The 25,633-nt window shown below is 38.8% G+C and overlaps 1 protein-coding gene across 2 annotated transcripts in view; it reads left to right on the plus strand.

Annotated features, from left to right (window-relative positions):
- Positions 1-414: 414 nt before the first annotated feature.
- Positions 415-25,633, plus strand: part of LOC309415756 (dymeclin) — a gene marked incomplete at its 3' end in the record, with an annotated part of 207,666 nt that continues 182,447 nt past the window's right edge. For both annotated transcript variants that reach the window (XM_082013362.1, XM_082013363.1), the window contains exons 1-5: positions 415-893; positions 12,094-12,146; positions 12,827-12,920; positions 14,254-14,387; positions 21,993-22,065. In XM_082013362.1, the coding sequence (XP_081869488.1) occupies positions 754-893; positions 12,094-12,146; positions 12,827-12,920; positions 14,254-14,387; positions 21,993-22,065 (494 nt within the window). In that variant the 5' untranslated portion in view covers positions 415-753. The remainder of the gene's footprint in view (positions 894-12,093; positions 12,147-12,826; positions 12,921-14,253; positions 14,388-21,992; positions 22,066-25,633) is intronic.

The raw sequence follows: 25,633 nt of genomic DNA on the forward strand, positions 1-25,633 counted from the left end.
AAGTGAGACGATGACTGTATATAGCACAGTAACTTTTAACTTCTCTGGATGAGGATGTTATTGTCCTAATTTTGTTGAAAGACAATCTTCTTAATATCTTCCTATGTGCCTGTTTTCTGCATTTCAATAATTGTTCAAGGTAGTGAACTAAAGCTTTACTGGTAGCTAATTTAGGATCTGTATATTCAGGGAACTTTTGGAGAGAGTCCAACAGAGGGCTACAAGGATGATTAAGGGACTGGAACATCTCTCGTATGAGGAAAGGCTGAGAGACCTGGGGCTGCTTAGTCTGGAGAAGAGAAGGCTGAGAGGGGACCGTATCAATGTCTATAAATATCTGAAGGATGGCTCTCAGGAGGATGGAGCCAGTCTCTTTTCAGTGGTGCCCAGTGGTAGGACGAGGGGCAACGGGCACAAACTGCAGCACAGGGAGTTCCACCTCAACATGAGGAAAAACTTCTTCACTGTGAGGGTGACGGAGCACCGGAACAGGCTGCCCAGCGAGGTTGTGGAGTCTCCTTCTCTGGAGACCTTCAAAACCCGACTGGACGTGTTCCTGTGCAGCCTGCCCTAGGTGATCCTGCCTTGGCAGGGGGGTTGGACCAGATGATCTTCAGAGGTCCCTTCCAACCCCTACCATTCTGTGTTATTCTTTATTTGTACAAAAGACTTTAAATGCTTTTCTTTTTGTTTGTTTTTATTTTTTCCCTTGAAGAAATGAAAATTTAGAAAGGGATTTGCCAAGTAAAGAAGATGGGAGCAAATAGCAGCAGCATCAGCGAGCTTCCAGAAAATGAGTACTTAAAAAAATTGTCCGGAGCAGAGCCCATCTCTGAGAATGACCCATTCTGGAATCAGCTGCTCTCTTTTAGCTTTACCACTCCAACAAACAGGTAAGATGGTGCTTGTTGAAGAACTAAACTTTGATCATATATTTGTAGAAGTGACAAGTCTGAAAGCAAATGAGTGGTTTTGTTAATTATTCCTGGTTTAGGTAACAGAGGAATAAATGCCTGTGTAAAATGGACTGTTGTTTCTAATTTCCGAAGCTCTTTCCACCATCTCTTCCATTCCTATGGATTCCTTTCTTCTTCATGATAGCTGTAATTGCTCTTCATTTTCCTGGTAGCTGGGAAAGATCAGAAATAGGGTCTGTGGTGCTGGGGGGGGACTTTTCTTCCTTCTGGTTGTTTTGGGGTGTGCTTTTTTTTTTTCCTTTGAGAAAGCTTCTGGTGTCTCTGGAGTTGCTTAAGATTCCAATGCATGATATTTCCTCTCGACTTACAGTGAATTGTATATCTTCCATGACTTAATTGTAGGGTAGCTGTTGAGTTTCTTAGTCTCTATGACTTTTTTTTCCCCCCTCTTTTACATTTTAAAAGGAGGCTTGGCATGTTGTCTCCATAAAAATGTTTTCTAAATATCTAAAAAATCAAGTTTTGCATGTCTTTTCACTCTAGCAAGTGGTGTAGATACAAACAGAATTAATATTTTTGGGAGGCTCCATAGCACATCTCCAGAAATACAGAACGTAAGTCCTTGTGGCTTCTGTTAACCCCAGTCCGTTGCAAAGTTCATTGGCCTGTGTATTGATTATCAGTCTTACAAGAACAATCTGGTATTACTTTAAACTGTTTTTACAGCTTACAGTGTGACATGATACTTTTCTGTCAGGGGAATGTCTTATTTACCCCCTTTATTCTTAGCAGTATTTCCTTGTGAAGAGCCTAGCTTTTTCATAAAGGGTCATAATAGACTACATCTAAATGCTTGTGTAACAGGTTTAAATAGGCCACAATGTGTTACTGCTAAAATTGGGAACACTTTTAATCTTTAATAAATTAAAAATATATTTGAGCACTATTCTGGCCAGTTTTATTGCTGTCTTCCAATTTTTGTTTTTTTGTTAAAACAGAACTCCTATCAAAATGAATGGTAGTTAAAGGTGGTTTGTTTTTTTTTTTTTTTAAGAAGGTGAAAAACTGGTGCAGATTTATGACTACCCTGAGGTCTCAAACCTTGAATATAAACTAGTGATTGAATTAAGAACGGAATACAACTTCTAGTGAGATAGTTTACGTGTTACATGGCTTACCGCTGAGCTGTGTCTTGTACAAAGTAGCTTCTGAGAGGCAGAGACACATTCATTTTCATGACAATTAGGAGCAGATCTGGTAGATTATCTGTCTCATACTAGGGTGCCTGTGAGTAAGTGAAAGTTTAGACAACTGAGAGGGGAAAATGGTTAAGGTGAACAACTGGGAGGCATTTACTAGGCATTATTTTTGTGAAGAGTGAGGAGGAGGAAGGATTTTGTCTTCTGCGTGGAGAGAATAGGCAGAGGGTAGCAAGAAGATACAGCACTGTGAAGGCTTGTGAAGCTGGTAGAGGATGGTACTCGGTTGGCAGTGGGTGAGGGAGCGGTCCTTTTTCTCTGATCCCTGAAGATGTAAGAATTGTTTACAGCCTACCCATGACTAATGAGGCGGACAGTATTCTAAGAAGTCATATAATACTGCATGCATTTTTTTTTAAGGGGAAAATAGTTGTATGTAAAAGCGCAGCAATTTCTTTCACTTGTTCTACTGCTCCTCCATCCCCTACCAAAGTAAAGGAGTTTTTCATAGCTGCTTTGCATCTTTTTTGTGCCTATTTCATAGAGTCAGATCCAGCACGGAGTAAGTTTGCTTTAAAAAAAAAAAAAAAAGGAAAAAACAAACCAAACCAAAAGAACAACCAAACAAAAAACCCCTGAAGAAACATAATGGGAAAAAACAAGAAAACAAAAAACCTGATCCAAAAGCATGTTGAAAGTTTAATTAGCTGAACACCAGATGGTGCTCTTGCCTGGCAGCTAGAAGAGAAGTATTTTTTAGAGGCGTCTTTTGTGCCGCTTAATAATTGGAAGGAAACAGAAATTTCCCATTAAGTTGCATCTACCTGAGAGAACCATTTGACAAATGATGTCAGACGATGTTGGCTGCACAGCACCCTCAGCCATTGTCTAAATCAGATAACCTTGCCTGCAGGAACAGAACAATAGAGGTCAATGTTCATTTCTGAGATTGAAAGCTTGCAAAATATCAGGTTAACTCTGTTTTGTTCTAATGAGACTTGAGTGTAGGTCATACTTTTGACAGGAGCAAGATGCTGGTTTTTTGACTGTTATGGAAAGGAGCCAGTTTTCACCTGTCAAATAGGACACAATTTGAAGTTTTCTTCTCTCTTCAAATTATATTTTTTCCAATTGTATGTTGCAAAATTAACATGTTTATAGTAGGTGATTGCTTGCCGGTGTTTTTGGGAGCCATGTAAGTGCTGTGTGTTGTTTTCATGGAGGTAATTGGTGATACTCTAGAGTAAAAGATCTATCCTTCTTGAATTTTTGCAAAGATGGGACTGATACGATCCCCAGGGAGAAGAGGGTCATATTCTCTGGATGCTGCGTTGGACATATTTTTGTCCTATATATAGCAGTACTATAGGGAAAGAGAAGGAGAAAAACATGAAAAGAGAAGGTGGCAGGAGAATGCACGGTCGTAGGAAAAGCAGCCAACAACCAGGGAGGTGGTGGGGCTGGGGTAGCTTGCCTCCTTTCAGCTACAGATGCCTGATGGATTCACCTTGTCATGAAACCTTGCCCGTAGGAAGGAACCAGTATCTCCAAGGAAGACAAAGGGTATTTTTGGTACGTTTAAGGGAAATTTGAATCAGTGTGTATAAGTATAGTTTGTGGGTTTTTTTCCACGTATGCTTTCTCTCTGGTGAGGAATGTGTGAATAGTGCTTTGCTTTACAGAAGCTGTTCCAAATTAGTCCAGGTACTGCTGACTACAGCTCCCAAAGGAAGATCTTTCAGTCTGCTAAAGCGAGTTGGATCTTCTGAGGAACGATAGTCTTTTAATCCCCAAAATCAGAAGCCCAGGTCCTTGGCTTGAGAGTTGGTCAATTACTGGCTTTCTAATCTGAGAAAGATGAAGGCGTGATACCATATCTGGTCTTTTAACAGCACTGTTTTATTGCTGTCCTGTTTGTCTTAATTTTCTTATGCTTTGCTTTTCTCAGCGCTTTGTACTCTTTTCTTTCTTTGTCATGGTTTTGCTTTTCTTCCTTTCCCCTTTCAGTTTGGTTGATCTCTTCCTCCATTCATCTGTTTCACATCTTCCCGGTTTGCTCTTTTGCTTTCTTTCTCCACCCTTACCCAATTGTGTATGTTAATCTCTCTTTCTGTCGTTCTGTGTGTAGTTCTTTAGCATTGCTCATTTACTCAGCCATGCCTTCTTTACTGGGTTTATTTTTTCAGTCCAGTTAACTTTTTCATCTGTTTCTGTGAAGAGCACAAGGTAATTTGCGGGGAGGGCGGGGAATAAAGTTTGCGCAATACCAATGCTACTGACTGCAAAGTTGCTGTGTCTCTGTCAGCAGTACTGATGCAAGATCCTCTTGCCCTTTCACTATCCCTTCCAGCGTGTATTTGAGTCTGCTGTGGGTTTAATCAGGAACTAATCTGTCTGAAAAACAGCACAGCAAAAGAAGTGTTTATTTTTTCAGCCAAGTTAATTCCCTGGAGTGATTCGTAGCATGGCACCACAAAACAATTCTGGCACAAGGAGGGATTGATTTTGGGGGCACAGCAGACTGTTGCACTAAAAGGTGAGATTGCTTAAACCTGCTGTGCCATCCAAAAAATGAACATGAAAGCATGTGGTCAAAGCAGAGCTGGCTGCTGGGGGTGTAATATTCTGCTTTTCTGGGCTGTTTGTTCTTCCTCTCATAATGTTGATTTTCTTAATAGTTAAGCAAGCATTAAGGGGGAATATTAAGTGGGAGTAATTCTGGTCTGTGCATTTACAAACCCTAATTAAAAATCAGCCTTTCATAATCCAAAGTGAGCTGACAGTGAATCCCAGCTCACTGCCCGTGACCTCCCTGGCATGAGCCATAGTAACAGCCAGAGCAAGTCTCGAGTATTTGGCGGGTAAAGCCACTGAGGCCTTACACAATTTAGGAGTGGTAGGCGATAAGTAATATATGCACAAGTGATAGTAAAAGGAAAAGCTACCAGCAATTTAGTTTTAGGTTGCCTTCATGCTTTTCACTGTAAAAGGTGTATTATGATCTCTTCCGTAAAGCAGGTCATGGATGCTAAGCAGGTAAAAATCCCCTGGTGCTACAGATGTGTCTGCTGAGAAGTTTCTGGTTTCAGCCATTGGGAAGTACTTGGTGGTCTAAATTCATGCTCCTGCGTGTTTGCTTGCTTTCTTCACAGATCTTTATTTGTTGTACAGAATGGACTCATAGGAGCTGAATTAAAATCGTATAAAACCTCTTAAATCTGCCACTTCCTACATTTCAAGTGTCTGACTTACCAATCTGAATAATGTTTGGACATTGGGAAAATAAAATACAGCTTTTCTGGATGACTTTTTTTAGGTTTACTTTGGAGTCTTAGGTTCTCCGTTTAGGCAGACCTTTATGTTTGTCTGGCTCTCCTACAAGTTGCTCCTTAGCGGTGGTATTAGTTACAATTCTTTCCTGATGGAAAACTTAAAACAGGGTTAACTAACAGAACTTGCTGAAAATCATGTGCTTAATATTTACTGTTCCGCTTTGTTCCTTCCCTGGAGTTTTTAACAAGTTGCTGGTTCAAGAATAGTGTGCATGAGCCTTTAATGGAAAGACATAAAAATGAGCAACTTCTATGTTGCCTTAATATGGTACATTTTTAAATTGGTACAATAAATTATATGCAGCTTTTTATTCTTTGACGTCTTTCCGCCAACTAGTCCATTAAAGTCAGCATTCCCACAGCATGAATTTAGTGAATGGGCTGATTCTTCTGTTTTATATTCAGTGGCAAAGAAAAAAGCTTTACTTAGGAAAAAACTGTGAGGAAAGCTGCTCCCTTTTTTCCCCCCTCTCTTTTTTTGGAGGTTTGGGTCTCACTCTTATAATAAGGGTAGATGCCATGGTATGGGTATATTTATAATTACAGTTTGTATGCAGAACACTCTCTTGCCATGTTGTGATATTTTAACAGTAGTCACTGCCACTTTGAAACCTCTTACATTGCGATGTCTTTAAAATAAAAGCAGATAAAACAATGTCCTTCAAAGATGACTGCTGTCAGGAAGCAACTTTCATTGTCTTTTCTTAATTATGGTTTTGCCGAAGTCTGTGGGACTGATGGTTAGTAAATTTAAAGCAAGGCAACTGAAATGAGTTCAACCACTCTAAAATAACTCCACTGATTTCACACACACCCCCCCCCCCCCTTCTTTCCCCACCCCACCGCCTTCTTTTTGGAAGTAATGTTTTTTTACAATATATGCCAGAATAGTTGACCACAGAATCCGGCTTTCTGGTAGCATGAAGCCAGAAATAAAAATCTGCAGTCAATGAAAACTATGATACTTTTTTTTTTTTTTTTTGAGCAATAGACTGCTTAATTTACTATTCTTCCCCACATCTGCTGGAAAGGTGCCTTCTTACAGAAAATTAATTTGCTGATGAAGAAACGCCTTGTACTGTGATCAGTAACTACAAAGTGATTAAATCCCAACAAAATAAAAAAACTTGACATAAGATCTATTATGAAATGATAGAAGAGCAATTTTGGCAAGACAGAACAGAATTTATATTATCTAATTGTTGTTTAAATATTGTTTTACTTCATCAGTAGTTATTACCTACATATATGATGGGTAACTCATAATTTTCATTCTTCTTTGTGAAATACGAAGAGGCAATTTTGGCTTGTGGTCGTATTCCTGTACGTTTGAGTGGGTGTGTGTGTGCATTGAATTCCCAGGTGGCATTTACAGGACAGTACGGGTTTGAGGGGTTGAACTTCTGCATCAGGAGAAAGAGGTGACCTCTGGTATCAGAGAGGCAGTATTCGAGCTTGCAATTTTGAACTTAAGTTTGATTGCTTCTCTCCCCTTCCTAGTACGGAGACCTTATTATGTGACGTGGGTGTGTAGCGGTGGTGCTGTCCTCTTGCCTGCAGAAGGGATTTACCCTCGATTTTTGCTTCTGTCACTGATGTGTGATACCTGGTGTCACACAGATGCTTCCTCTGTATAGATGGGTTTGTAGTGACAATTTGTATGCAAAATATTCTAACTGCTTGCTGTGTTGAGATGTTGCAAGACAACAATCACTGCCACTGTAAAACCTCTCATGTTTTCATACCTTTAAAATTAAAAAAAAAAAAAAATTCTTTAAAGAATTCTGTGCTGTTGGGAAGCAAATTTCTCTATTATTAATTTTAGTTTTGCTGAAGTCTGTGGGCCTGCTCTCTACGTAAAAAAGCAAACAAAAAAATTTCTTTCTTTTTTAAAGACTTTGAAAATGCTGGCCAGATCACAGGATGAGGCAGGAATTCCTGTGAAGCCTGGAATTTTTTCCTGAAGTGTGTGGGAAGCAATCCTGCACCTCACACGTCTGCTCGGATCTAAGTGAGCCAGTCTAGTCTGTGTGGTCAAGTGTACACTTCGTTGAATCCTTAGTGTTTCCCCCAGTGCTCACAACCTGTTTGAACCCCCACACCAAGTGATACCTTTTGCTTATGCCTCAGAAAATTATAGAACTAGTAAATACGATTGGGATATATACTACTTTCCCCAAACCAAATGGTTTAGTTCAGGTAGTGCTGGTTGAAATATATGATATTACGTGTACAAACCCACCTGTGTCACTGTGATCATTATATTAAATATCCATGGCCCAAAGCTGGTGTTTGCTGCCGTGTGGACGTGAACGTCTTCCAAAGTAGTGTCTTCTCTGTGGCAGGGCTTACTGGATGTTACTGGGGTGTCTGGGTTTTCTCCTAGTGATGCCCAGCAGTGGCATCAAGCAGCAGGAAGAGTTTACTTACCTTGCTCCTTGTTTGTTGCTAGCCTTGATAGGCTAGGTTTGTTGTTGGTACCAAGGTACCTTTTTCTTGTTGACAGTGTACTAATCGTTCCCATAAACAAGGAGACATTTTACTCCTCCATCCCTCATGAGTCTCACTTACATTTTTCACATATGCTAGAAAGTATTGTCTTTCGGAAGCTGCTTTTAAGTTCTGAAAAAAAGTGTAATTTTTGTTTTCCCAGTTCTTGATAGATAAAATAACAGAGTGGAAAATGTGTGGGATTTTTTACTTTTCTTTTCTGAAAGATTGTTTTCTCCTGGATCCTCCCATATGTACAATTAAATGTAACGTGTTGAAGAGGACCAATTTAAATGCATTTTAGACTCTTTTTTTTTGTCCCGAATAGCAAGCTCCTAAAATATATCTCTATATATGTGCATGTGTATATACATATATTTGGCAACAAGGCAATCTGTATTCCTCAGGTGACAGTTTTCAGAGAGAATTGGAACTTTTGTTTGTGATCAGTGCAGTGAAGGAGCTTCACTCTATCAGGGCTTAGAATCATAGAACAGTTTGGGTGGGAAGGGACCTTTCAAGGCCATCTAGTGCAACCCCCCTGCAGGGAGCAGGGACATCTGCAACCAGAGCAGGGTGCTCAGAGCCCCGTCCAGCCTGACCTGGGATGTTTCCAGGGATGGGGCATCCACCACCTCTCTGGGCAACCTGGGCCAGGGGTTCACCACCCTCACTGTGAAAAATTTCTTCCTTCTATCTAGTCTCAATCTATCTGCCCTATTCTAGTTTAAAACCATCACCCCTTGTCCTACGGCAACAGGCCCTGCTAAAAAGTCTGTCCCCATTTTTCTCCTAAGCCCCTTTCAGCCCTGGCAGCTTCAGTAAGGTCTCCCCGGAGCCTTCTCTTGTGTTGAACAATAGTTTGAATGCTACCAGTGCTGCTTTGTCCATTGATGAAAGGATGGATGTTTTAGTGTTAGGTTTCCATTCTTAGGTGTCATCTCCACAGAGATTGTAGAGCAAAGTCAACAGCATACCTGGTTGTAGCATTACTTTTGTGCCACTTTATGAATCTTGGCTCTGGCATTCTCTGCCCAAGTTTTAATATAATGTATCTCCTGTCTTCACAGTACAAAAAAATAGTCAGGCAGCTTTTTCCATGTCTCTCACTTTCTCTTTCCTGCGCAAGTGAAGGAAGGAAAGCTACTTTTCCCAGGTACCTGAGAAAGGGTTGCTATTTTTTGTATCTCTCCACTATACTTTCTCCATGAATCCATCCTTGGGGATGTAGCAGTAGTATTGCTTCTGTTGAGTGTAAGAACACTGTTTCACTCTGTGTAAGTGTGTTGGGGCCGCATTCTGCTACAGTTCCTTCTCTCTAGGTGTTTCTATTGCATGAACTGAAATGTTGCAGCTGTTGCTGTCTAATCTTCAGTTCTGTGTTCTTGTATGAACGAGGGCAAGTGAATTGTACTTAATTTTTATGGATTGAACTTCATTTTGGTAGGAAAAAGAATGACTCAATGTTAAAAGCTTTGCTAAAGATCTGAAGGTCTTGCTTGGTATGCCACTGGTTTTGATCCTGGCAACTTGTAGAGGTTAGGCAACTCTGTGGAATTTGTTTGAGAATTTTTCTGTTTTTTAATAACTCAAAGGGAGGAAAAAAACCCCAACCCTGTAAGAATGCTGTACTTGAAAACCTAACTGCTTTGAAATTAAGGGGAAAATGAACCATAATTAAAAGCCGAATGTCTACATTTATGGTTTAAAACCTGGAGCAATTACAATAATCACTCGTACTGTGTTACAGAAGTCCCCAGCATCTTTGGATAGTTGGAGGTGGGTCATGTTGTGTTGTATGACGATTATTCAGTACCTAAGAACTCTCTAGTCAGTTGGTATCCAATAGAATATCTGCCCTGCCTGTCAGCTTCCAGGAAGGAATACATTCTGATGACAGGCAGCCAGGTGGACAAATTTAGAAGGGTGTTCTAGTTTTATACCATTTGTTTTTAATTACTCTGCATGTTTTTAGCACTGTAACAAGAGACCAACTTTGAGAATAAGTTTAATGTTTTTAAAGTGTGTATGAAAGTATAAGTTCGTTCTTTCTGAAACATGTTTCAAAGCAATTTGAGAGGATTGAATGCTTTTGTTTGATATCAAGAAAAGCCAGTCTACGTAATCTAATGTTGTCTTAGGATGTTCTTCTGTAGGTGAAGAGCTGCCTCTGCTGTAAGCTCACTACATGGTAAATTAGTCTGATATACAGGCAAATTTGCAGGCATCTTAAGAATTTGTTTGATGTCTCTATCTTGAAGCATTTCCTATTGAAAAATTTTGAAATCATTCTTTTTGGCTGCTGTTTCTACCGATATCCTTACCTCCTCTTCTAGTCCTCAGGAGTTTGGGTACAGCTCAGACAAACTCAACAGCTCCCAAGAGCACGGCTCCACATGAGTTTTCAGCAGCGGACCTGGTTTAGGGGCTTCCCACACAGCCCTGCAGTTAATGTCAGGTTGATACAACACGTCTTAGGACTGTGCCGCAAACGGTATTACCATCTAAATTTAAAAACAGAAAGAAGGGGGACTGTTTCCTCCACCATTGCCTTTCAGAAGGTCGCTGGCAGAGCTGTAGGTAGTTGCTGAGATGGGGTTGAGCAGGTGGGACAGAGAACGCGTGCTGTGCCATGCCCTTTTTGACTTCAGTCTGTGATATTTTTATATAAGTCAGGTTACTCATCAAAAAACTTAATGCTTAGAAAGCGGCAGCGACTTTGGCAATCTAATTATGGCAGTATTAAATTTTACAGTATTTTTATATGAGAGCAGTGCTTGAACGGAGGCCATACTACTGACTTTTATAGGCTTAGTTACTGTTCAGGTTTCATTGTGTTGCTACTTTCCTGTTTATTCTGCGGATGGTGATTTTCATACCTTTAATTACAAGGATGTAGCTGCATGAGCTCTGAAATCGTTCAGCCTATATTACATGCTATCTTGTACTATTTTATGTCTGCAAGCATTGAACTGGTTTGGTTTTTTGACTGGCTTTTACTTTGGGAATCTTCAGGAGGACTGCCATTCCTGTAGGTCAGATTGTATGTTAATTGAGTCTGTATAGAGGCTGTACGTTCTTCTCTAGTATCCTGAGCAGTAGGGCCTGTAGTGATAGGACAAGGGGTAATGGCTTTAAACTAAGAGAGGGTAGCTTTAGACTAGATCTAAGGAAGGAATTTTTCACAATCAGGGTGGTGAAACAGTGGAACGTGTTGCCTTTTTAGGTGTTAATATTGGGACACTTTCATGTTGCTTAATGTGGTTTTGGACACAATATCTGATTATTATTTGTCTCTTTTTCCCCATCTGTTAAGGAAAAACACACTTCCCATGTATTCTTCCGTTTTGTTTTCAAGGATCAGTTACCCTGTACTGGTAGGTTTGTTGTGATATTTTTATTTTTATGTGAATGTTGGCAAGGTTCTGCTTTAGTACTTTATTGTTCTTTTCAGCTGATGGTTTTCATTGAGGCATACCAACAGGCAATTAATGAAGATATGAAACATTTGGTGTATCTGATGTGATTTTTGCATTAGCTTAATAACATTAGTTAAAGCAAAGTGGTTGCTTACCTTGAGGTTAAATGTCAGGTTGAGGACACTTTACTTCATGCTTTTTAAAAAGGTGTTATTTCATAAACCAAGTTCTTTCTGTAGACTGCCATTCTATGTGTATTTTCAGTGGTGTCAAGGTAAGCATGGCAGCCATTCAAGCCACAAAGGTAACTGTAGCACAAATGATGTAGTGACACCATTTCACTTTGACAAACAATTCACTTTTGAATATTAGCTTCCTGTTTTATAGTCACTGTACTTCAAATGCATGTTGTCCTGCCTGATACTAGGATGACTGAGCACTGGAATGGCTTGTCCAGAGAGGTTGTGGAGATACTTAAATGTCACCTCGACATGGTCCTGGGCAGGTGGCTCTAGGTGGCCATGCTTGAGGTTGGACAAGATGACTTCCAGAGGTCCCATCTCACCTCAACCATTCAGTGCTTCTGTGATATCTGTGTAAATGAACTAATGGATTGGTAAAATTAAGTGCTTCACAGAGATATTTTACTACTGTTTTGTAATGATTTTTCACTTTTAAGTATAGGAACCCAATTGCCTGTGTAACCATTTTTATTTTCTTTCCCCTCCTCTCGTAGTGCTGACTTAAAGCTCTTGGAAGAAGCCACAATCTCAATCTGCAAGTCTTTAGGTGAGAAATAGTGACACCTTAACTTTTTGCCACATGCTTTATCAGAAAAGTTAAGAAACAGCATTCATGTGCACATCTATGTGTTCAGTGTACTTAACTCTACTTCTGTGTGTTCCACTAGTAAGATTAAAGTAGTGTAAAGAGTGTGTTTTTATATATATGTATCTCCCAAACTTTTCGCAACTTCCATTAACTGTTTTGTAGAACTTGAAATAACTGAAAGGTTTTACACAAGTAACGCCATGCCTACTACCTCCTTTTCCCAGTGCCCTCTAAGCTGATCAGTAAGGGGAAAGAATTAATCAAAGGATGAAAGGAAGGCATAATACAAACACGATAAACAGTGTTTCAAAAAGATAAAAGCTAGTTGTGAAAACTTGCCCAGTTTTCTGACAGGAGATTATTGTGCTGTACACAAGTCTTGGAAAAGAAGCAGTATGAGCTCCACATTTTGGATATTTTAAATCTAGGATGAAAAGTACTGTTTAGAGAACAGTCATAAGGAGTCATAAGGCATGTACTGCAGAATCTTAAGAATAACAGCTGTACAGAAAAACAGACGTACTGTCTTTTATGTAGAAATATTTAAGCCATTGAAATTTGACTTTGTTCTATATATTGTTTGATCTAAATAGTGTTGACGCATGCTATATAATCATATCTTATTTTTCCTCATCTAGTCGAGAAGAATCCTCGAACAGGAAACCTTGGATCGTTGATTAAAGTCTTTCTTTCTAGAACCAAAGAGTTAAAAATTTCAGCAGAATGTCAGAAGTAAGTACCTGGAAAAAAACTGTGCATACCATTTCCTTTTTCAAATGTTCCTTTTGTTGCTAGCTCTTGAGTTTTTTACTTTCTAGTTAACATAATCACAGACCAAAACTTAGAATTTTCATAAATTAGTGTTTGAAACAGAGCAAGTATCTAGTACTTTTCCAAACACAGAAGCTTAAGTGTAATAGGTAAATAGATTGCTGGGGAAAAAGACATGTTTGTGGTCATCCTGTGTGTGATAAAAACACATTTGTATACAAAAATGGTTTAACTTCTGGTTATTACTGGTTTAGAGCTGTTTAAAAATCACCTGACCTGTTTAGCTAAATCTTAATGTATGAGCCAGTATTTTGTTTTGGAAATATTTTAAATTGGATTGGGTTTGAACACAAACTTCTATATAAAGACATTGCTTTCAAATTGTATCATGCAACTGCCATTTGTTTTGCTTGCCTCTTTCAGAAGTAGGAAAGAACTCCCAGAGCTTACATGTGCAGCACTGTATAGTTTTTGCAGGAAGCTTTCTGTAATTTTTCCCTTGCAGCCATAGACAAATGTACAACTCTCATCAGATCTAGGGCTTCAAACAGGAAGACTTTCTTTTTAATGCGCCCTTGCTCCCAGGACTGCCCTCAACCTTTTTGCTTTTATCTGGAGAAAGAAGTTATTCCTGCCTGGGTAGCTCCTGCTGCTTTAATCCAAAAATACCTCGACAATACAGCTTCAAGCAAGATCTTGACCATATGCTGTTGTATGGGCTTCCCAGCAGTTGCTTATTTGGACTCAAGAAAACTGTCATGAGGCTATATTCCCCTTGCGTTCAGAAAGCTTGGAAAATACCTCTGTGTGTTGCATAGAAAAATCTTGCTATATTGTGCTTCTGAAGTCCGTAAATGCCTATGGTCATCTGAAGGCTATTTGACTGGGAAAAGCACTTACATTCAGGGAGCCAGAGTAGCTTTCGTATTGAAACTGTTGGAAATTTTCAAATGTTTGGGTGGCTTGAGTCCATAGTACCTAGAAACCTTTAGAAGTGTGCTGAGCCATCTGTTGAGCTCTTTGAATGGCAGCTATGGTGTTTTTAACAATACAAACTCAGTTAGGAATATGATTGTACTCTCTTGGGGGAAGAAAAAAGTATTACTTTTACATACATTTCTAGTTTGTTTGCTGTAGCATCAACTGAAGACTGCCTGCTTGAGGACTTTGGCTTTTCCTTGCTTCAGCCGTAGGAACCCCTTTGTCTACTCTGGCATACGTTTTCTTGTGGGTTTTGATGCATGTTCGCAGGTTAAGCATTACTGATTCTTCTTTGTTTCTGCTTCTTTTCTAGTCACCTCTTTATTTGGCAGGCTCACAATGCACTGTTTATTATTTGCTGTTTGCTGAAAGTGTTCATCAGTCGAATGTCGGAAGAGGAGCTCCAGCTCCATTTTACCTACGAAGAGAAAGCACCAGGCTCATACGGTAGGTATATAGAGTGCTAGTGAAACAAATAACCCACAAGAAATTAAAAAGTTCTGCTGTTTGTAGGTGTGGTGCTTAGGGACGTGCTTTAGTGGTGTACTTGGTAGTGTTAGGTTAATGGCTGGACTCGATCTTAAGGGTCTTTTCCAACCTAAATAATTCTATGATTCTATTATTCTATATTTACTTAGACTAAAAATCCCAAACTTTGCTTTAAAACTAGAAATGAAGTACCAATGAGGTTACATACAACATGTTTGGGACAACCTGGGAGGTTGAAAATATGTAGTCAGTTGTAAAACTGACTTCCTTCCTTTGGAGTCTGAAGTAATTCAGTGTAAACCATCTTCCTTTGTATCATACATGTGAAAGAGAACACCGTCAAAATGTGACAAGGGCGTTTTGTTACGTATTGACTGTTGTCTTCTGCTGGAATTAAATGTTTGTTAACAAGCTGTTGGCTTGTTATGGGTTCTTACAGCAAAATAGACCTCTTCTGGTGCAGGAGTTGTTGGGTTTATTTTTTCCTTAAAGTTTTGTATTAAACTTAACAGGGTCATTTATTTACAAACTTCATCTGGCATTGTTTTAAATAATTCTTTGGAAGTAATGTTGTAGACCTACCTTAGCTTCAATCATTTTCGTACAGTTTGAAAGGTGGTAATGGTCCTCTTCAGAAGAACAGAATAGAACTGGGGTGAAGCTGACCACATACTACTGTAGGAATGGTGATGTTGCAATTACTTAGTGTTTCTTTTCACGTATGTTTCATAAACTAGCAGCAGCCAGAGAGTGGAATGAATGCAATCTTTAGGAATCTAGTGGGAGAAGGTAACACTAATGTGATTACAACTGATCCATTGAAAAGGCAACTGCTAAAATTTAGTGGGCAGTAGTTTATACAAGAGTACAGAAAGTCAAAGCATTTATAGAATCATTTGGGTTGGAAAAGACTTTTAAGATTGAGTACAACCGTTAACCCAGCACTGCCAAGTCCATCACTGAACCATGTCCCTAAGCACCGCATCTACACGTCTTTTAAAGACCTCCAGGGATGGTGACTCCACCACCTCCCTGGGCAGCCTGTTCCTATGCTTGACCACTGTCTCCATAAATAAATTTTTCCTAACGTCCAGTCTAAACCCCCCCCCGGCGCAACTTGAGGACGTTTCCTCTCATTCCATCACTGTTACTTGGGAGAAGACACCAATACCCACCTCACTGCAACCTCCTTTCAGGCAGTTGTAGAGAGCGGTAAGGTCTCCCCTCAGCCTCCTTTTCTTCAGGCCAAAGAACCCCAGTTTGCTCAGCTGCTCCTTATAAGACGTGTGCTCTAGACCCTTTAGGCAGAAGGTTCAAAAATAAGTGCATCTTCAGGAAATGGAGCATGTTCCAAACAAGACGAAACATGGCAGAGATGATGCTCAAATAATACAGCTGTTCTCTTTCTGCTATCCAGCCCTTCTTTTTGAATGTAGATAATTTGAATGTATTCAAAATCAGTTTGATTACAGCAAAAAGAAAGTCATAGCACTGTCTGCCACAAATCTTTGTGTAGCAGCTTATCAAGGTGATTATGATGGATAATGCTGGCACAGGAGCCTTTATTTCCTTTGCTTTGTTGTAAAGATACTGTTGAGTTTGTAGTTGCATCTTATTTATTGCATAAAGCCAAAAATGGTCTGGCAAAAAGGTATCAGAATGCTCATACAGTGCAAGTGAAGTGTGGGAGAATAACCAAAAGTATCAGACTGTGGATTTTGCTCAACAGTCAGTCCGGCAAGGACATGTGTTGAGAATGCCTAATAGCTGCTTGCTCATTGAATATTGAAAACTGTTCATTAAAACCTGTTTAACTCCTTGGTGCCTGCTGTTGCTCTGGGGATATCAGGCTTCTGGTGCCAAAAGACGAAGTGCTACATGTTGAAATAGTTTAATGTATTTAAACTGTGGTGAGTAATCTCAGAGAATGAAGCCAGCTAACCGATGCCTTAGAAAGGAACACCTGCTTATAATAAGCTACAGTTGCAGACTGCCTATGGGTTTATAATTGGTTTAAAAAAAGTTGCCCACCTCTTGCTTCAGTGGTATAGTGTAGCACAGTAGAACGGATGGAAAAGCTGAAATGTTTTGTTAGCTTGAACCCTCGTGATCTTTATTCCTTATGCTGGGAGTTCCTTGCAGCATGGAATGAAGGGTGATTCTTGTCACTGGGGTAGATCCATATTGATACCATATCTAGTAGCACTTGACTAATTCACAGTGACATTTATTAGTGACAATTTTGTGCATATTGATGGCAAATGTACTTAGCAATTATCTTTGAGCAGATTGTTCGCTGGATGTTCTTGATTAGGAAGGTAATTGTGTGTGGTCTGCTGGTGAGAGCAGGGCATGGAGGCAGGAAATGAACTCTTCCTTGAGCCGTGGCTCGAGCCTGCCGCTGCTTTTGACTCGGGTTTCCAACTGGAGATGGTTCTTGCGACCTTCCTCAAGGTATTGAGGTTCATAACATGCTCTGTTTACATAGCCATCATTTTTGGTTCCTGACAAATCTTCACATAAGTTTTTTAAAGTATTTATAGAGTGTGGTAATAAGGTGAATGCCTTTGTGTGGCTTTTATGCTTAGCTATAGGAAAAGTAAAGTATCATTAACAGAGTGTAATTAACTGCTGTTGTGTTAGGGCCTATTAACGTGAGCAGAAAAAAAAAGAATTTTTTTGTTTGTTTTTTCATAATTATGTCAAGTGTAGCTTTCTCAAATTTTTATTTTTTTATTCTTCGGAAACTAGAGCATGCCTCATTATTGTGAAGTTTACACAGTTTTATTAGTACTTTTACTGAAGTTTTACCTACTTAACACTATCTTTTTGGTGAACATGCTTTTTTAAAAAATTTAAGAAGTTCTTAGTCATCCTTGCTGTCTTTTCAGTTATCAGAGCTTGATATAATTTTACTATTCTCCACCTACGAGCATGATAAAACAAATGTTATAAAATATATTATTACATTACTTATAGAATGTAAAGAAACTATCCATATAGATAATAGTTGGTCTCTTCTCCCAAGTAACTAGTGACAGAATGAGAGGAAATAGCCTCAAGTTGTGCCAGAAGAGGTTCAGACTGGATAGTAGGAAAAATTTCTTCACTGAGAGGGTGGTCAAGCATTGGAACAGGCTGCCCAGGGAGGTGGTGGAGTCCCCATCTCTGGAAGTGTTCAAAAAACATGTGGATGTGGCACTTGGGCACATGGTTTAGTGGGCATGGTGGTGTCGGGTTGATGGTTGGACCTGATGATCTTAAAGGTCTTTTCCAACCTTAATGATTCTGTAATGAAAGCTTTAATACTATGTCTGACTTTTGAAGTACTGTTTGTTGATTTTCTTAATGGCTGGTGGGTAGTTATTGGAAAGAACAGTACAACCAACCAACAGCACAACCAACCTCTTTCCTCTGGTCTGTTTTTGTATGCCTTGTTCAATCTCACAGCCTCCTGAGCAAAAGTAACCGTTCTTTTCAGGTTCATCTTAAAACTCCTTTGGAACCCACTGTGTGGTGGTGTTTGTTTCCCTGTTTAAACTATGAGCATCACTTCTTTTTCCTTATAGTCTGAGAATATATCCTAGTATCATGTTCCCCGATTTTAAATACAGCACTTGGGAACTCAGAGTGCGTAACTGCAGCATCAGCACATCCGGCTGCTCACGCTGCAGTTGCTCAGAGCATCAGCACCCGTTGTATGGTATTTGGTATGTTGGGCAGAAGTCTATAGTGTATGATAGTAATGATGTATGGAAAATATCCTTGTCACTGGCTACTCAGCAATATGTCTTGTATTTTGACAGCTTATATATGACATAGCCACTATGGTTTAGTTAATATTTTTGGTAACTCTTATCTGGAAGAATTCTCCCGCATTTTGCAATTCATATGCTTTCCCTTTTTCTGAATGTCCAGTTTGTGCTTTTCCCTGGTAGACAGTGTTTTCAACTCAGAAGAAAACTGTACAATCGTGTTTTGTTTCAAAAAATTTGATTATTGAGGTGCAAAAACTCTTGAGTGCATGTTGTAGCCTACCATTACAAAGTTGTAATGGATAAATTGCACAGGATCAAGTCCCTGCTCGCAGCACTGTTTATCGATTTCCTTCAAGAATAGTCAGACCATTAGTAGAAGTTTGTTCCTTTTCACAGTTTTCAGAGGGTTCTTTTGCCCAGGAAGTGGACCTTTGCCTCTTCATCCGTACTTGGGATTTTTCGTATAATTTTGGAGGATATTGCACAATTTTGACTGTAGGAAAATCTTTATAGAGACTTAAACAATATTCTTTAGGATTCATCTGAGAAATGCTGATATTAATAAATCCTAAACTGGACTCAGCATATGCTGATCTGAAGCTGGAGTTTTGCCGACACAAATCATTCATGTTTCCATGAGGCTTCTGCTGTCTGTACCCCATAAATTCTGCACGGCCTTTAAGGGTACTGTGATTCAGAGGTGTAAGAGAGCACATACTGTATATTGTACTTTAAATCAAACCAGCAATTAATTTAACCTGTTCCCTGACCCGTAGTAGGAAACCTTATTCATTCTTCGTAGAGAAGTTTTTATCGCACGGCTGCTGAGAACTGCATTTGGTGTAGTATAGCCAATAAGAGGACATAGAGGAGGGAATAAATAACAATACATTTACTGCAACCCTTAAATGATTTCCTATCATATAAAGGAAATGAGGGATGGCAATTAGTTTATGTACTCATTATTAACACTCTTAAGTGAAAGTTGGGAGCTTTTGAGAGTCCTCAGAGCTAAAGATCAAACCACAAAACCCAAAGAAGCTTTAAGTCTACTGGTTGTGTAACTAATTGAATGGGTGAGGCTTTAGGTACTGTTTTACAAGTAACAAATTATTTCATTACTGATGTACAGGTTCTATCCTATCTGTAGGAGCAACAGGGCAGAAAAACAGGTAGCATCTAAGGCGAGGCTGCACCTTGCTATGCCTGAATATCTTAGTAACATTAAACACATCCAGCTGCTACAGCAGCTCAGATCAGGCCATGACAATATGGAGAAGAAAGACTGTTTTACTGTCTGTGTTAGACCCTGTATCATGGCCAAGGATGGAGCTGGGCTGCTTTTACTAGAATTGGAGTTTCCTGGCACATATACTTTCCTCTGGATGAGCCATTTTGCCTGTGTAGTGTCTGCTAATGCAGTGTTTGTAACATGCATAGCTTTTTCAAAAGCTAAACACAAAGTATTATTTTTTTTAATGTAGAAAAAAAACCAAAACGCCAAACAACCCAAACCAAACAAATCACACCAAAAACCTCACCATGCAAGTAATCCACATGTTTGAGGACTTAAATATGGCTGATGAAAAATGGTGCTGCAGCGTAACTGGACTTTTAAAAAGCTGTGTGTGTTTGCAGTTACTTCTGCAGTGGGATAGAGTTTAGAAGATGCACCTATGATTCCTGTCTCTGCAAGTCTGCTTTAATCTTATCTGGACAGATTCACCCTTTACTTATTTTCCCCAAGGCTTTACACGTGTCTTTGATCCAAGTATGTGATCTATTAATGTGAATGAGTATTGTGTGTATTGTCTTTATCCTGCTATTCAAAAAGGCATTGTTTATGAAAACACATAGTGTTCCATGTTTATAGCCTGCTCTCACGTTATAGATTTGGCATGCATCCGCCTCATTGTCTTGGCAAGACAAGGATTAAACAAGAATGCATATGCCCCAGTGGGAAAAAGGATACATTAATTATTGTAGCTGAATGACATTGATTAGAGCAATTAAGCTTTTTTTTTAAAAACAAAAATAGTTTGAGACCAGAGCGGGAAAGACTAACATCTTCCATTCTATGTGATTGTGCTAATCCGATATTTTCTTGCTTTATTTTGGATGTAGTGTGGGCAAAAAGCCCTCTTTCATATTCAAATAACATAATTCAAAAAGAGTTGTGTATATAGCATAGTAGAAGAAACTATATTCTTAAAATGCACTTTTTTTCATCCTTTTTCTTCTCTTCTCCCTTTCCTCAATTGTCAAGGGAAAAAATTAGGTACCTTCTGGAAACTAATAGCAGTCTTGCTCGACAAGCATTTTCTAGATTCAAAAAACCTTGGGAAACAGTTGTGTTCAAGTTACTTCAGAATACATTATCTGGGCTTTATTATTGGTGGTGGTTTCTGTCGAAGGTTAAATACTCCTAACAGTTCTTGATTTTTACTAACAGGAGCTGCATTGTGTTACTCGTGGGGGATTCTATATAAAGGAAACCATGTTTCCGTGATAAAAAACTGATTTCCTTTAGAACGTGCAGTTCACTAGGTGACAATTTTTAACATGTTTTTAATAAACTGATTGTGGAAAGAAACAATTTTGCTTTATTATGAATATTCCCTCTGGTGTGCTTCTTAAAATTGAGTTCTGGATTTAAGAACAAAGTTGGGTTAAACAGAGTAACACCGCCATATAACCTGGCTATAATGTTGTGTTTATTGCAGGATGTATTTATTTGAAAATACAAAATAAACAAGCATTTGGGTAATCATTGTGCTGCAAATGCTCTAATGCCTATCAGGTAATGCAGAGGGAAAAATATGCGTGCTCTTGGGCCATTCAGCACTGTAAAACCCTGCATTACTTTGTGTTGTAGGTTTCTCTTTATAATTTTATTTTGAAAGCAGAAAAAATCATAATGAGCCAAAAGATTTATCTTATTTTGTTTTGGTATTATATGACAACTTCAAATGGTTCATTAAGCTTTTTCCTCAGTAAGTCTTGCAAGTCTTTTAAAAACTGCAGTGCTAATGTAAAATACCAGCAATTTTATTGCTTAGAATAGTTGCATTTTAAAAATAATTTTAATCATCCCATGCATTTTGTCACATTGTGTGTGAGTAGAGAATAATTTCTGCTCACTTAAAATGTACTTTGGAAATTCATGAATCCTTACGTGTCATTGAAATGTGTAAAAACTCTTCAATAAATAAATGTGTATTCATGAAAAAAGTGGTGTGTAGATTTAATTGGTTAAGAGCAGCAGTGATGTGTATAGTGGGCTGCATTCAGTTGACAGATCACAATTTAGAATATTGTTTAGGGTATGTTAGACAAATGAAACTGTTTTCTATCTGTGATTATTCTTCACTTGGGATTAAAAAAAGAGGTGGGAAAATATGCAAAGTGCAGGGGATTTTGAGAGGAGACTTGAACTGTGGACCAGTGAGAAGTCACTAGTGATCAGTTTAACTGTTGGTAATAACAGCATTTCGTATGAACTTAGGTAAATAGTGAAGTAAGGCTTGATGTGCTTAATATTAGCATACTTCCTACAATGCCAACATCTCAATTATCCAGTTGTTACTTGTTTTATGTATAAAAGGCTTAGTAGCACCATTTCCTCTGATGATAATCTCAAGTGCTTTCTATTTCAGGATAGAATGCCATCTTCTTAAACGGGTAGAATTTCTCTTCCAGTGTTTGTTCCTTAATAAAGTATTGATCGTCTGGATCTGTGTGTTTAAATCTTTGCTCTCTTTTGGTATTTGAAAATCCAGAAAACCTTTGGTATGCTTCTTTTCAGGAGCAGAGTGCGAAGACCTCATAGAAGAGTTGCTGTGTTGCCTCATCCAGCTCATTGTTGAAATTCCCCTCTTGTAAGTTGGCTTTTTTCCTTTTTCAGCCTCCTTGTATTCTCTCCAATGCTCAGTTTATACAAAACCAGGTGGGGTTATACTATTTAAATACTTACATTTGAACGCTCTGTGTGATGGTGCAGTACTGATAATGATAACCTGCTGCCAAGTACCAGCCCTAAATACGCTGTTGGAAGAAATACATGATCAGCACCTCGCGCCCAGTTCAAACCATCAACAGAAGTTACCCTGTTTTATTTTGTAGGAGCTTTAACATTTGTTTCAGGTACCTCTGTCAGCACACAGACAGCTACTGCTAACTTTTGGCTAAAAATGGTTGTGAGGAAATGTGGAGGGAAAGGTACATTGTAGGTGTCATTTCATCTCTGGGGGGTGCAGCAAGGTGCACACAAAAGTTCCTCTTCTGCAGTTGTGTTGGTTTTTGAACTGTGTGTGCCTTAAAAAGTCATTATTTAATACTAATTTCTGAAATACCAGTGAATTGATGTCTGAAGAAGAGAGAAGAGAAATGACTAAGTGGAATGTTTCTGTAGATCTCCAGATTTGTTTACATGGCTTTTTCATGCACCTGCTGTATCTGAGAGATGTTGATTCCTTATCCCATTGGGATATGTGTCATGAGACGTACTTCAGTATTACATGAAGGAGGACTTACTTTGTTCTTTGGAAATAAAAATGTTTTCCCACACCTGTCCTCGTGAGTTTTAACTTTTTTTTCCCCCCAAGATAAACTTTACTAAAGATACTGTTAGCATTATCTTTTGTGTTAAATTGCATTGTAGTCTGTGCCTAAAATGTAGTGCCCCAATTAATCTGAAACTCTTTCAAAGCTGTGATGCTTTATCTATTATAGTGTATTATCTAGCTCTGCTGATGATGTAGTTTTTGTACTTTGGTTTGTTCTTATGGTTGGAAAGCTGACAAAGATGCAATAGTTTTTGAAACATTGCTCTCATTAAATACAACTCTGTCAACATTACATGAGAGTTTGGGTAGGTAGTGTGTAATGAATTAGTGATATGATTTAGAGTTTCATTCTGCAAAGCTTGTCAGGACTTCCTGGAACAGATACACTTTTTGTTTGGAGCAGATCAGAGGAAGTACAAAGGGGTGAAAGGACCGAGATATATGGGCAAGTTCATAAATCCTGTAGGGTTTTATTTTTCTTTCTTGGAAGTTCCAATGTGTGTGTGGAGTCCAATAACATTTATTCTGCCTTTCTGGCAGAAAAAGTTTTACAGGCATGATTGTTCTTAACCCTTTTCAACAAGTGAACCTGTCAGCGTCTCTATTTCTATGTGAATGTTGTTGCTGGGGATGGAAGTAGCTGTTGAAAGCTCTTAGCTTACTATATAATATAGTGATAATAATGGCTTATTAAAAAAGAAGTTATAAAGCCTGTCTATAATCTTTAATGTTCAGCTATATTGAAAACATTCTCACTTTTCATAAGAGAGAGACGTGGAAGTGTTTGAGGGGGTTTTGGTCAAGTAAGTTTTCTTAGCTAAATTTTTCCTGAAATAGTATGCTACTGAATTCTTCGTAAGATACTAACACTTACAAAACTGTATCTTATTGTCTTGCTTACCAGTATAATACGTTTAACAGTGTGATAATTCCTTAACTAACAATTTTATCCTGGTATCATCGAAGGGGAAGTAGGGTAGGGGAAAGGAGATGCAGGAAAAACTTGCGTTCTCTGATGCACAGTCCAACTCTGTTCTTCGTAGAGATGTTATAAGGCTGAGGCATTTTTGCTTACCGTAATATTAAATTTTTTTTCAGCAGAATGATCAGGATCATTTTAGTAGCGAGTTTACTTTTTACTTTCCTCTCTCCCCCTGATCAGATTTACAATATAAAGTCTTTCCCTACTTTATATCAAGAGAGTAGTTAATTTCTGTCTTTAGCTGGAATAAATCAAGAAAATTACAAGCCTAGTATGTGAGTTTTGGGAAGGAATAGGTTGTTTGAGTAGAATACATGAAATATTCAAACTTGTAATGATTTCTGTAGCAGGAATTAAAATCACTTGCTAGAGGACAGGCAGCTTTGGCAGCGTACAGTGGCACCGCTAATAGAGTGTCTGTTAAGCTGCTATTAAAGATGAATTTTTGTTGTGACAGACCATTAAAATCTCCGTACTGGGTCTGTCGTCGAAGCGTCATTCAGAATAGTAAAATTTTAGGAGCATTCAATAGCCTTAACAGAGGATTGTCACAATTAGTGTGTCCCTTGGGTTCTGTAGATGCAGTTTCATGAAGGAGTGGATACAGCTGGCAGCTGCTGTCTAAATATATAAATGTCTTCTCCACACCCCAGTTTAAACTTCTTTTAGTATTTCAGTGAAGAAGGAAAAAAAGATTATTTTTGAAGCATGGAAGACCATCTCTGTATTCAAAATGCAAGAGCAGAAGTACCTGTGCAACTCTTTGCTTTTGAAATGGTTCTAAATGTCATGTCAGGTGCTTTTTGGTGGAAGCAGTACGCTTCAGGGGTACTATAATTCAACCCCCAATATATAAAATTTTAGATGTGCTGTCTTAATGTGATTTTTTTTCAGGGTGGTTTTTTTTTCCCCCAAATGTGTTATTGAAGAGTGGACAGCGTTGTTGGATGATGCCGTATAGATAACGGCTATGGAATGGTGAGAAATTTGTGATTATAACGTAGCTTATATTATTCTTCATTATTGAGTATCACGTTGTGACGATGTATATGTAAGACACAGTTACTGTTGAGAGGAGAGCTGAGGATACCTGCACGTGGTAATTTGCGGGCAGGTCCATAATCTTAACCTACGTTCCAGACTGACCAAAAGCATGCAGAGGAGTTTGTGCTTGGCAAGGTCACCGGGTTCATGAAGACTCAAGTCTTTTCTGAGCATGGGCAGAGCTCGCTCTCACCTCTGAACTTGCTCTACTAGAAGCCTTGGCAGAATGAGCTCATGTCTGCCTATAAAATAACCTACAGACATACTTGGAAAATGCAGGTGGGCAGTCTAGCTCAAAATTAATAAGGAAGGTGTGTGAGATGGGGAAGATGACAAATCATAAGTCTGTAACCCACCTCTCTATATCCCTTCCTATGAAATGTAACTGAAGAACCAAAATGTTTTGATTTTTGTTGGGAAAAGCTGCAGAGGTGTACAGCAAAGCATATATAGGAGCGTCTCAATTGTCTACAACGAATTTAAGAAACAATTTTCCAAAGTTTGTATTGGGAAAGGAAAATGTGCTTTAAGGCAGTTACACCCAGCATAGCTAAGAGAGGTTGTAGTAGGGACCATGGGACTCTGCAGCATTGTGGCTCTGTATGAGAGTTATTAAAAAGATCTTGAATTACCCTTTTGAAAAGCAGGCTCTGCTGCGTTGTACAAAATGCCAAGGAAAAAGGTTTCATGTATTAACATTTAATTTCAAGAAATTTTATAGAAACTACAGCATTATTGCTTTTCAAGAATTAGACTTTTGCAGTACCTTATAACACTTGTGTTATGGTATGTTGATGTTTGATTTACGGCTCCCTTGGGTATGTTATGGATACTCTGCTTTTTCTTTGGTTTTGT

Source organism: Phaethon aethereus, assembly GCF_964289735.1.
Source record: "Phaethon aethereus genome assembly, chromosome: Z".
In the NCBI taxonomy this organism is placed as follows: domain Eukaryota; kingdom Metazoa; phylum Chordata; class Aves; order Phaethontiformes; family Phaethontidae; genus Phaethon; species Phaethon aethereus.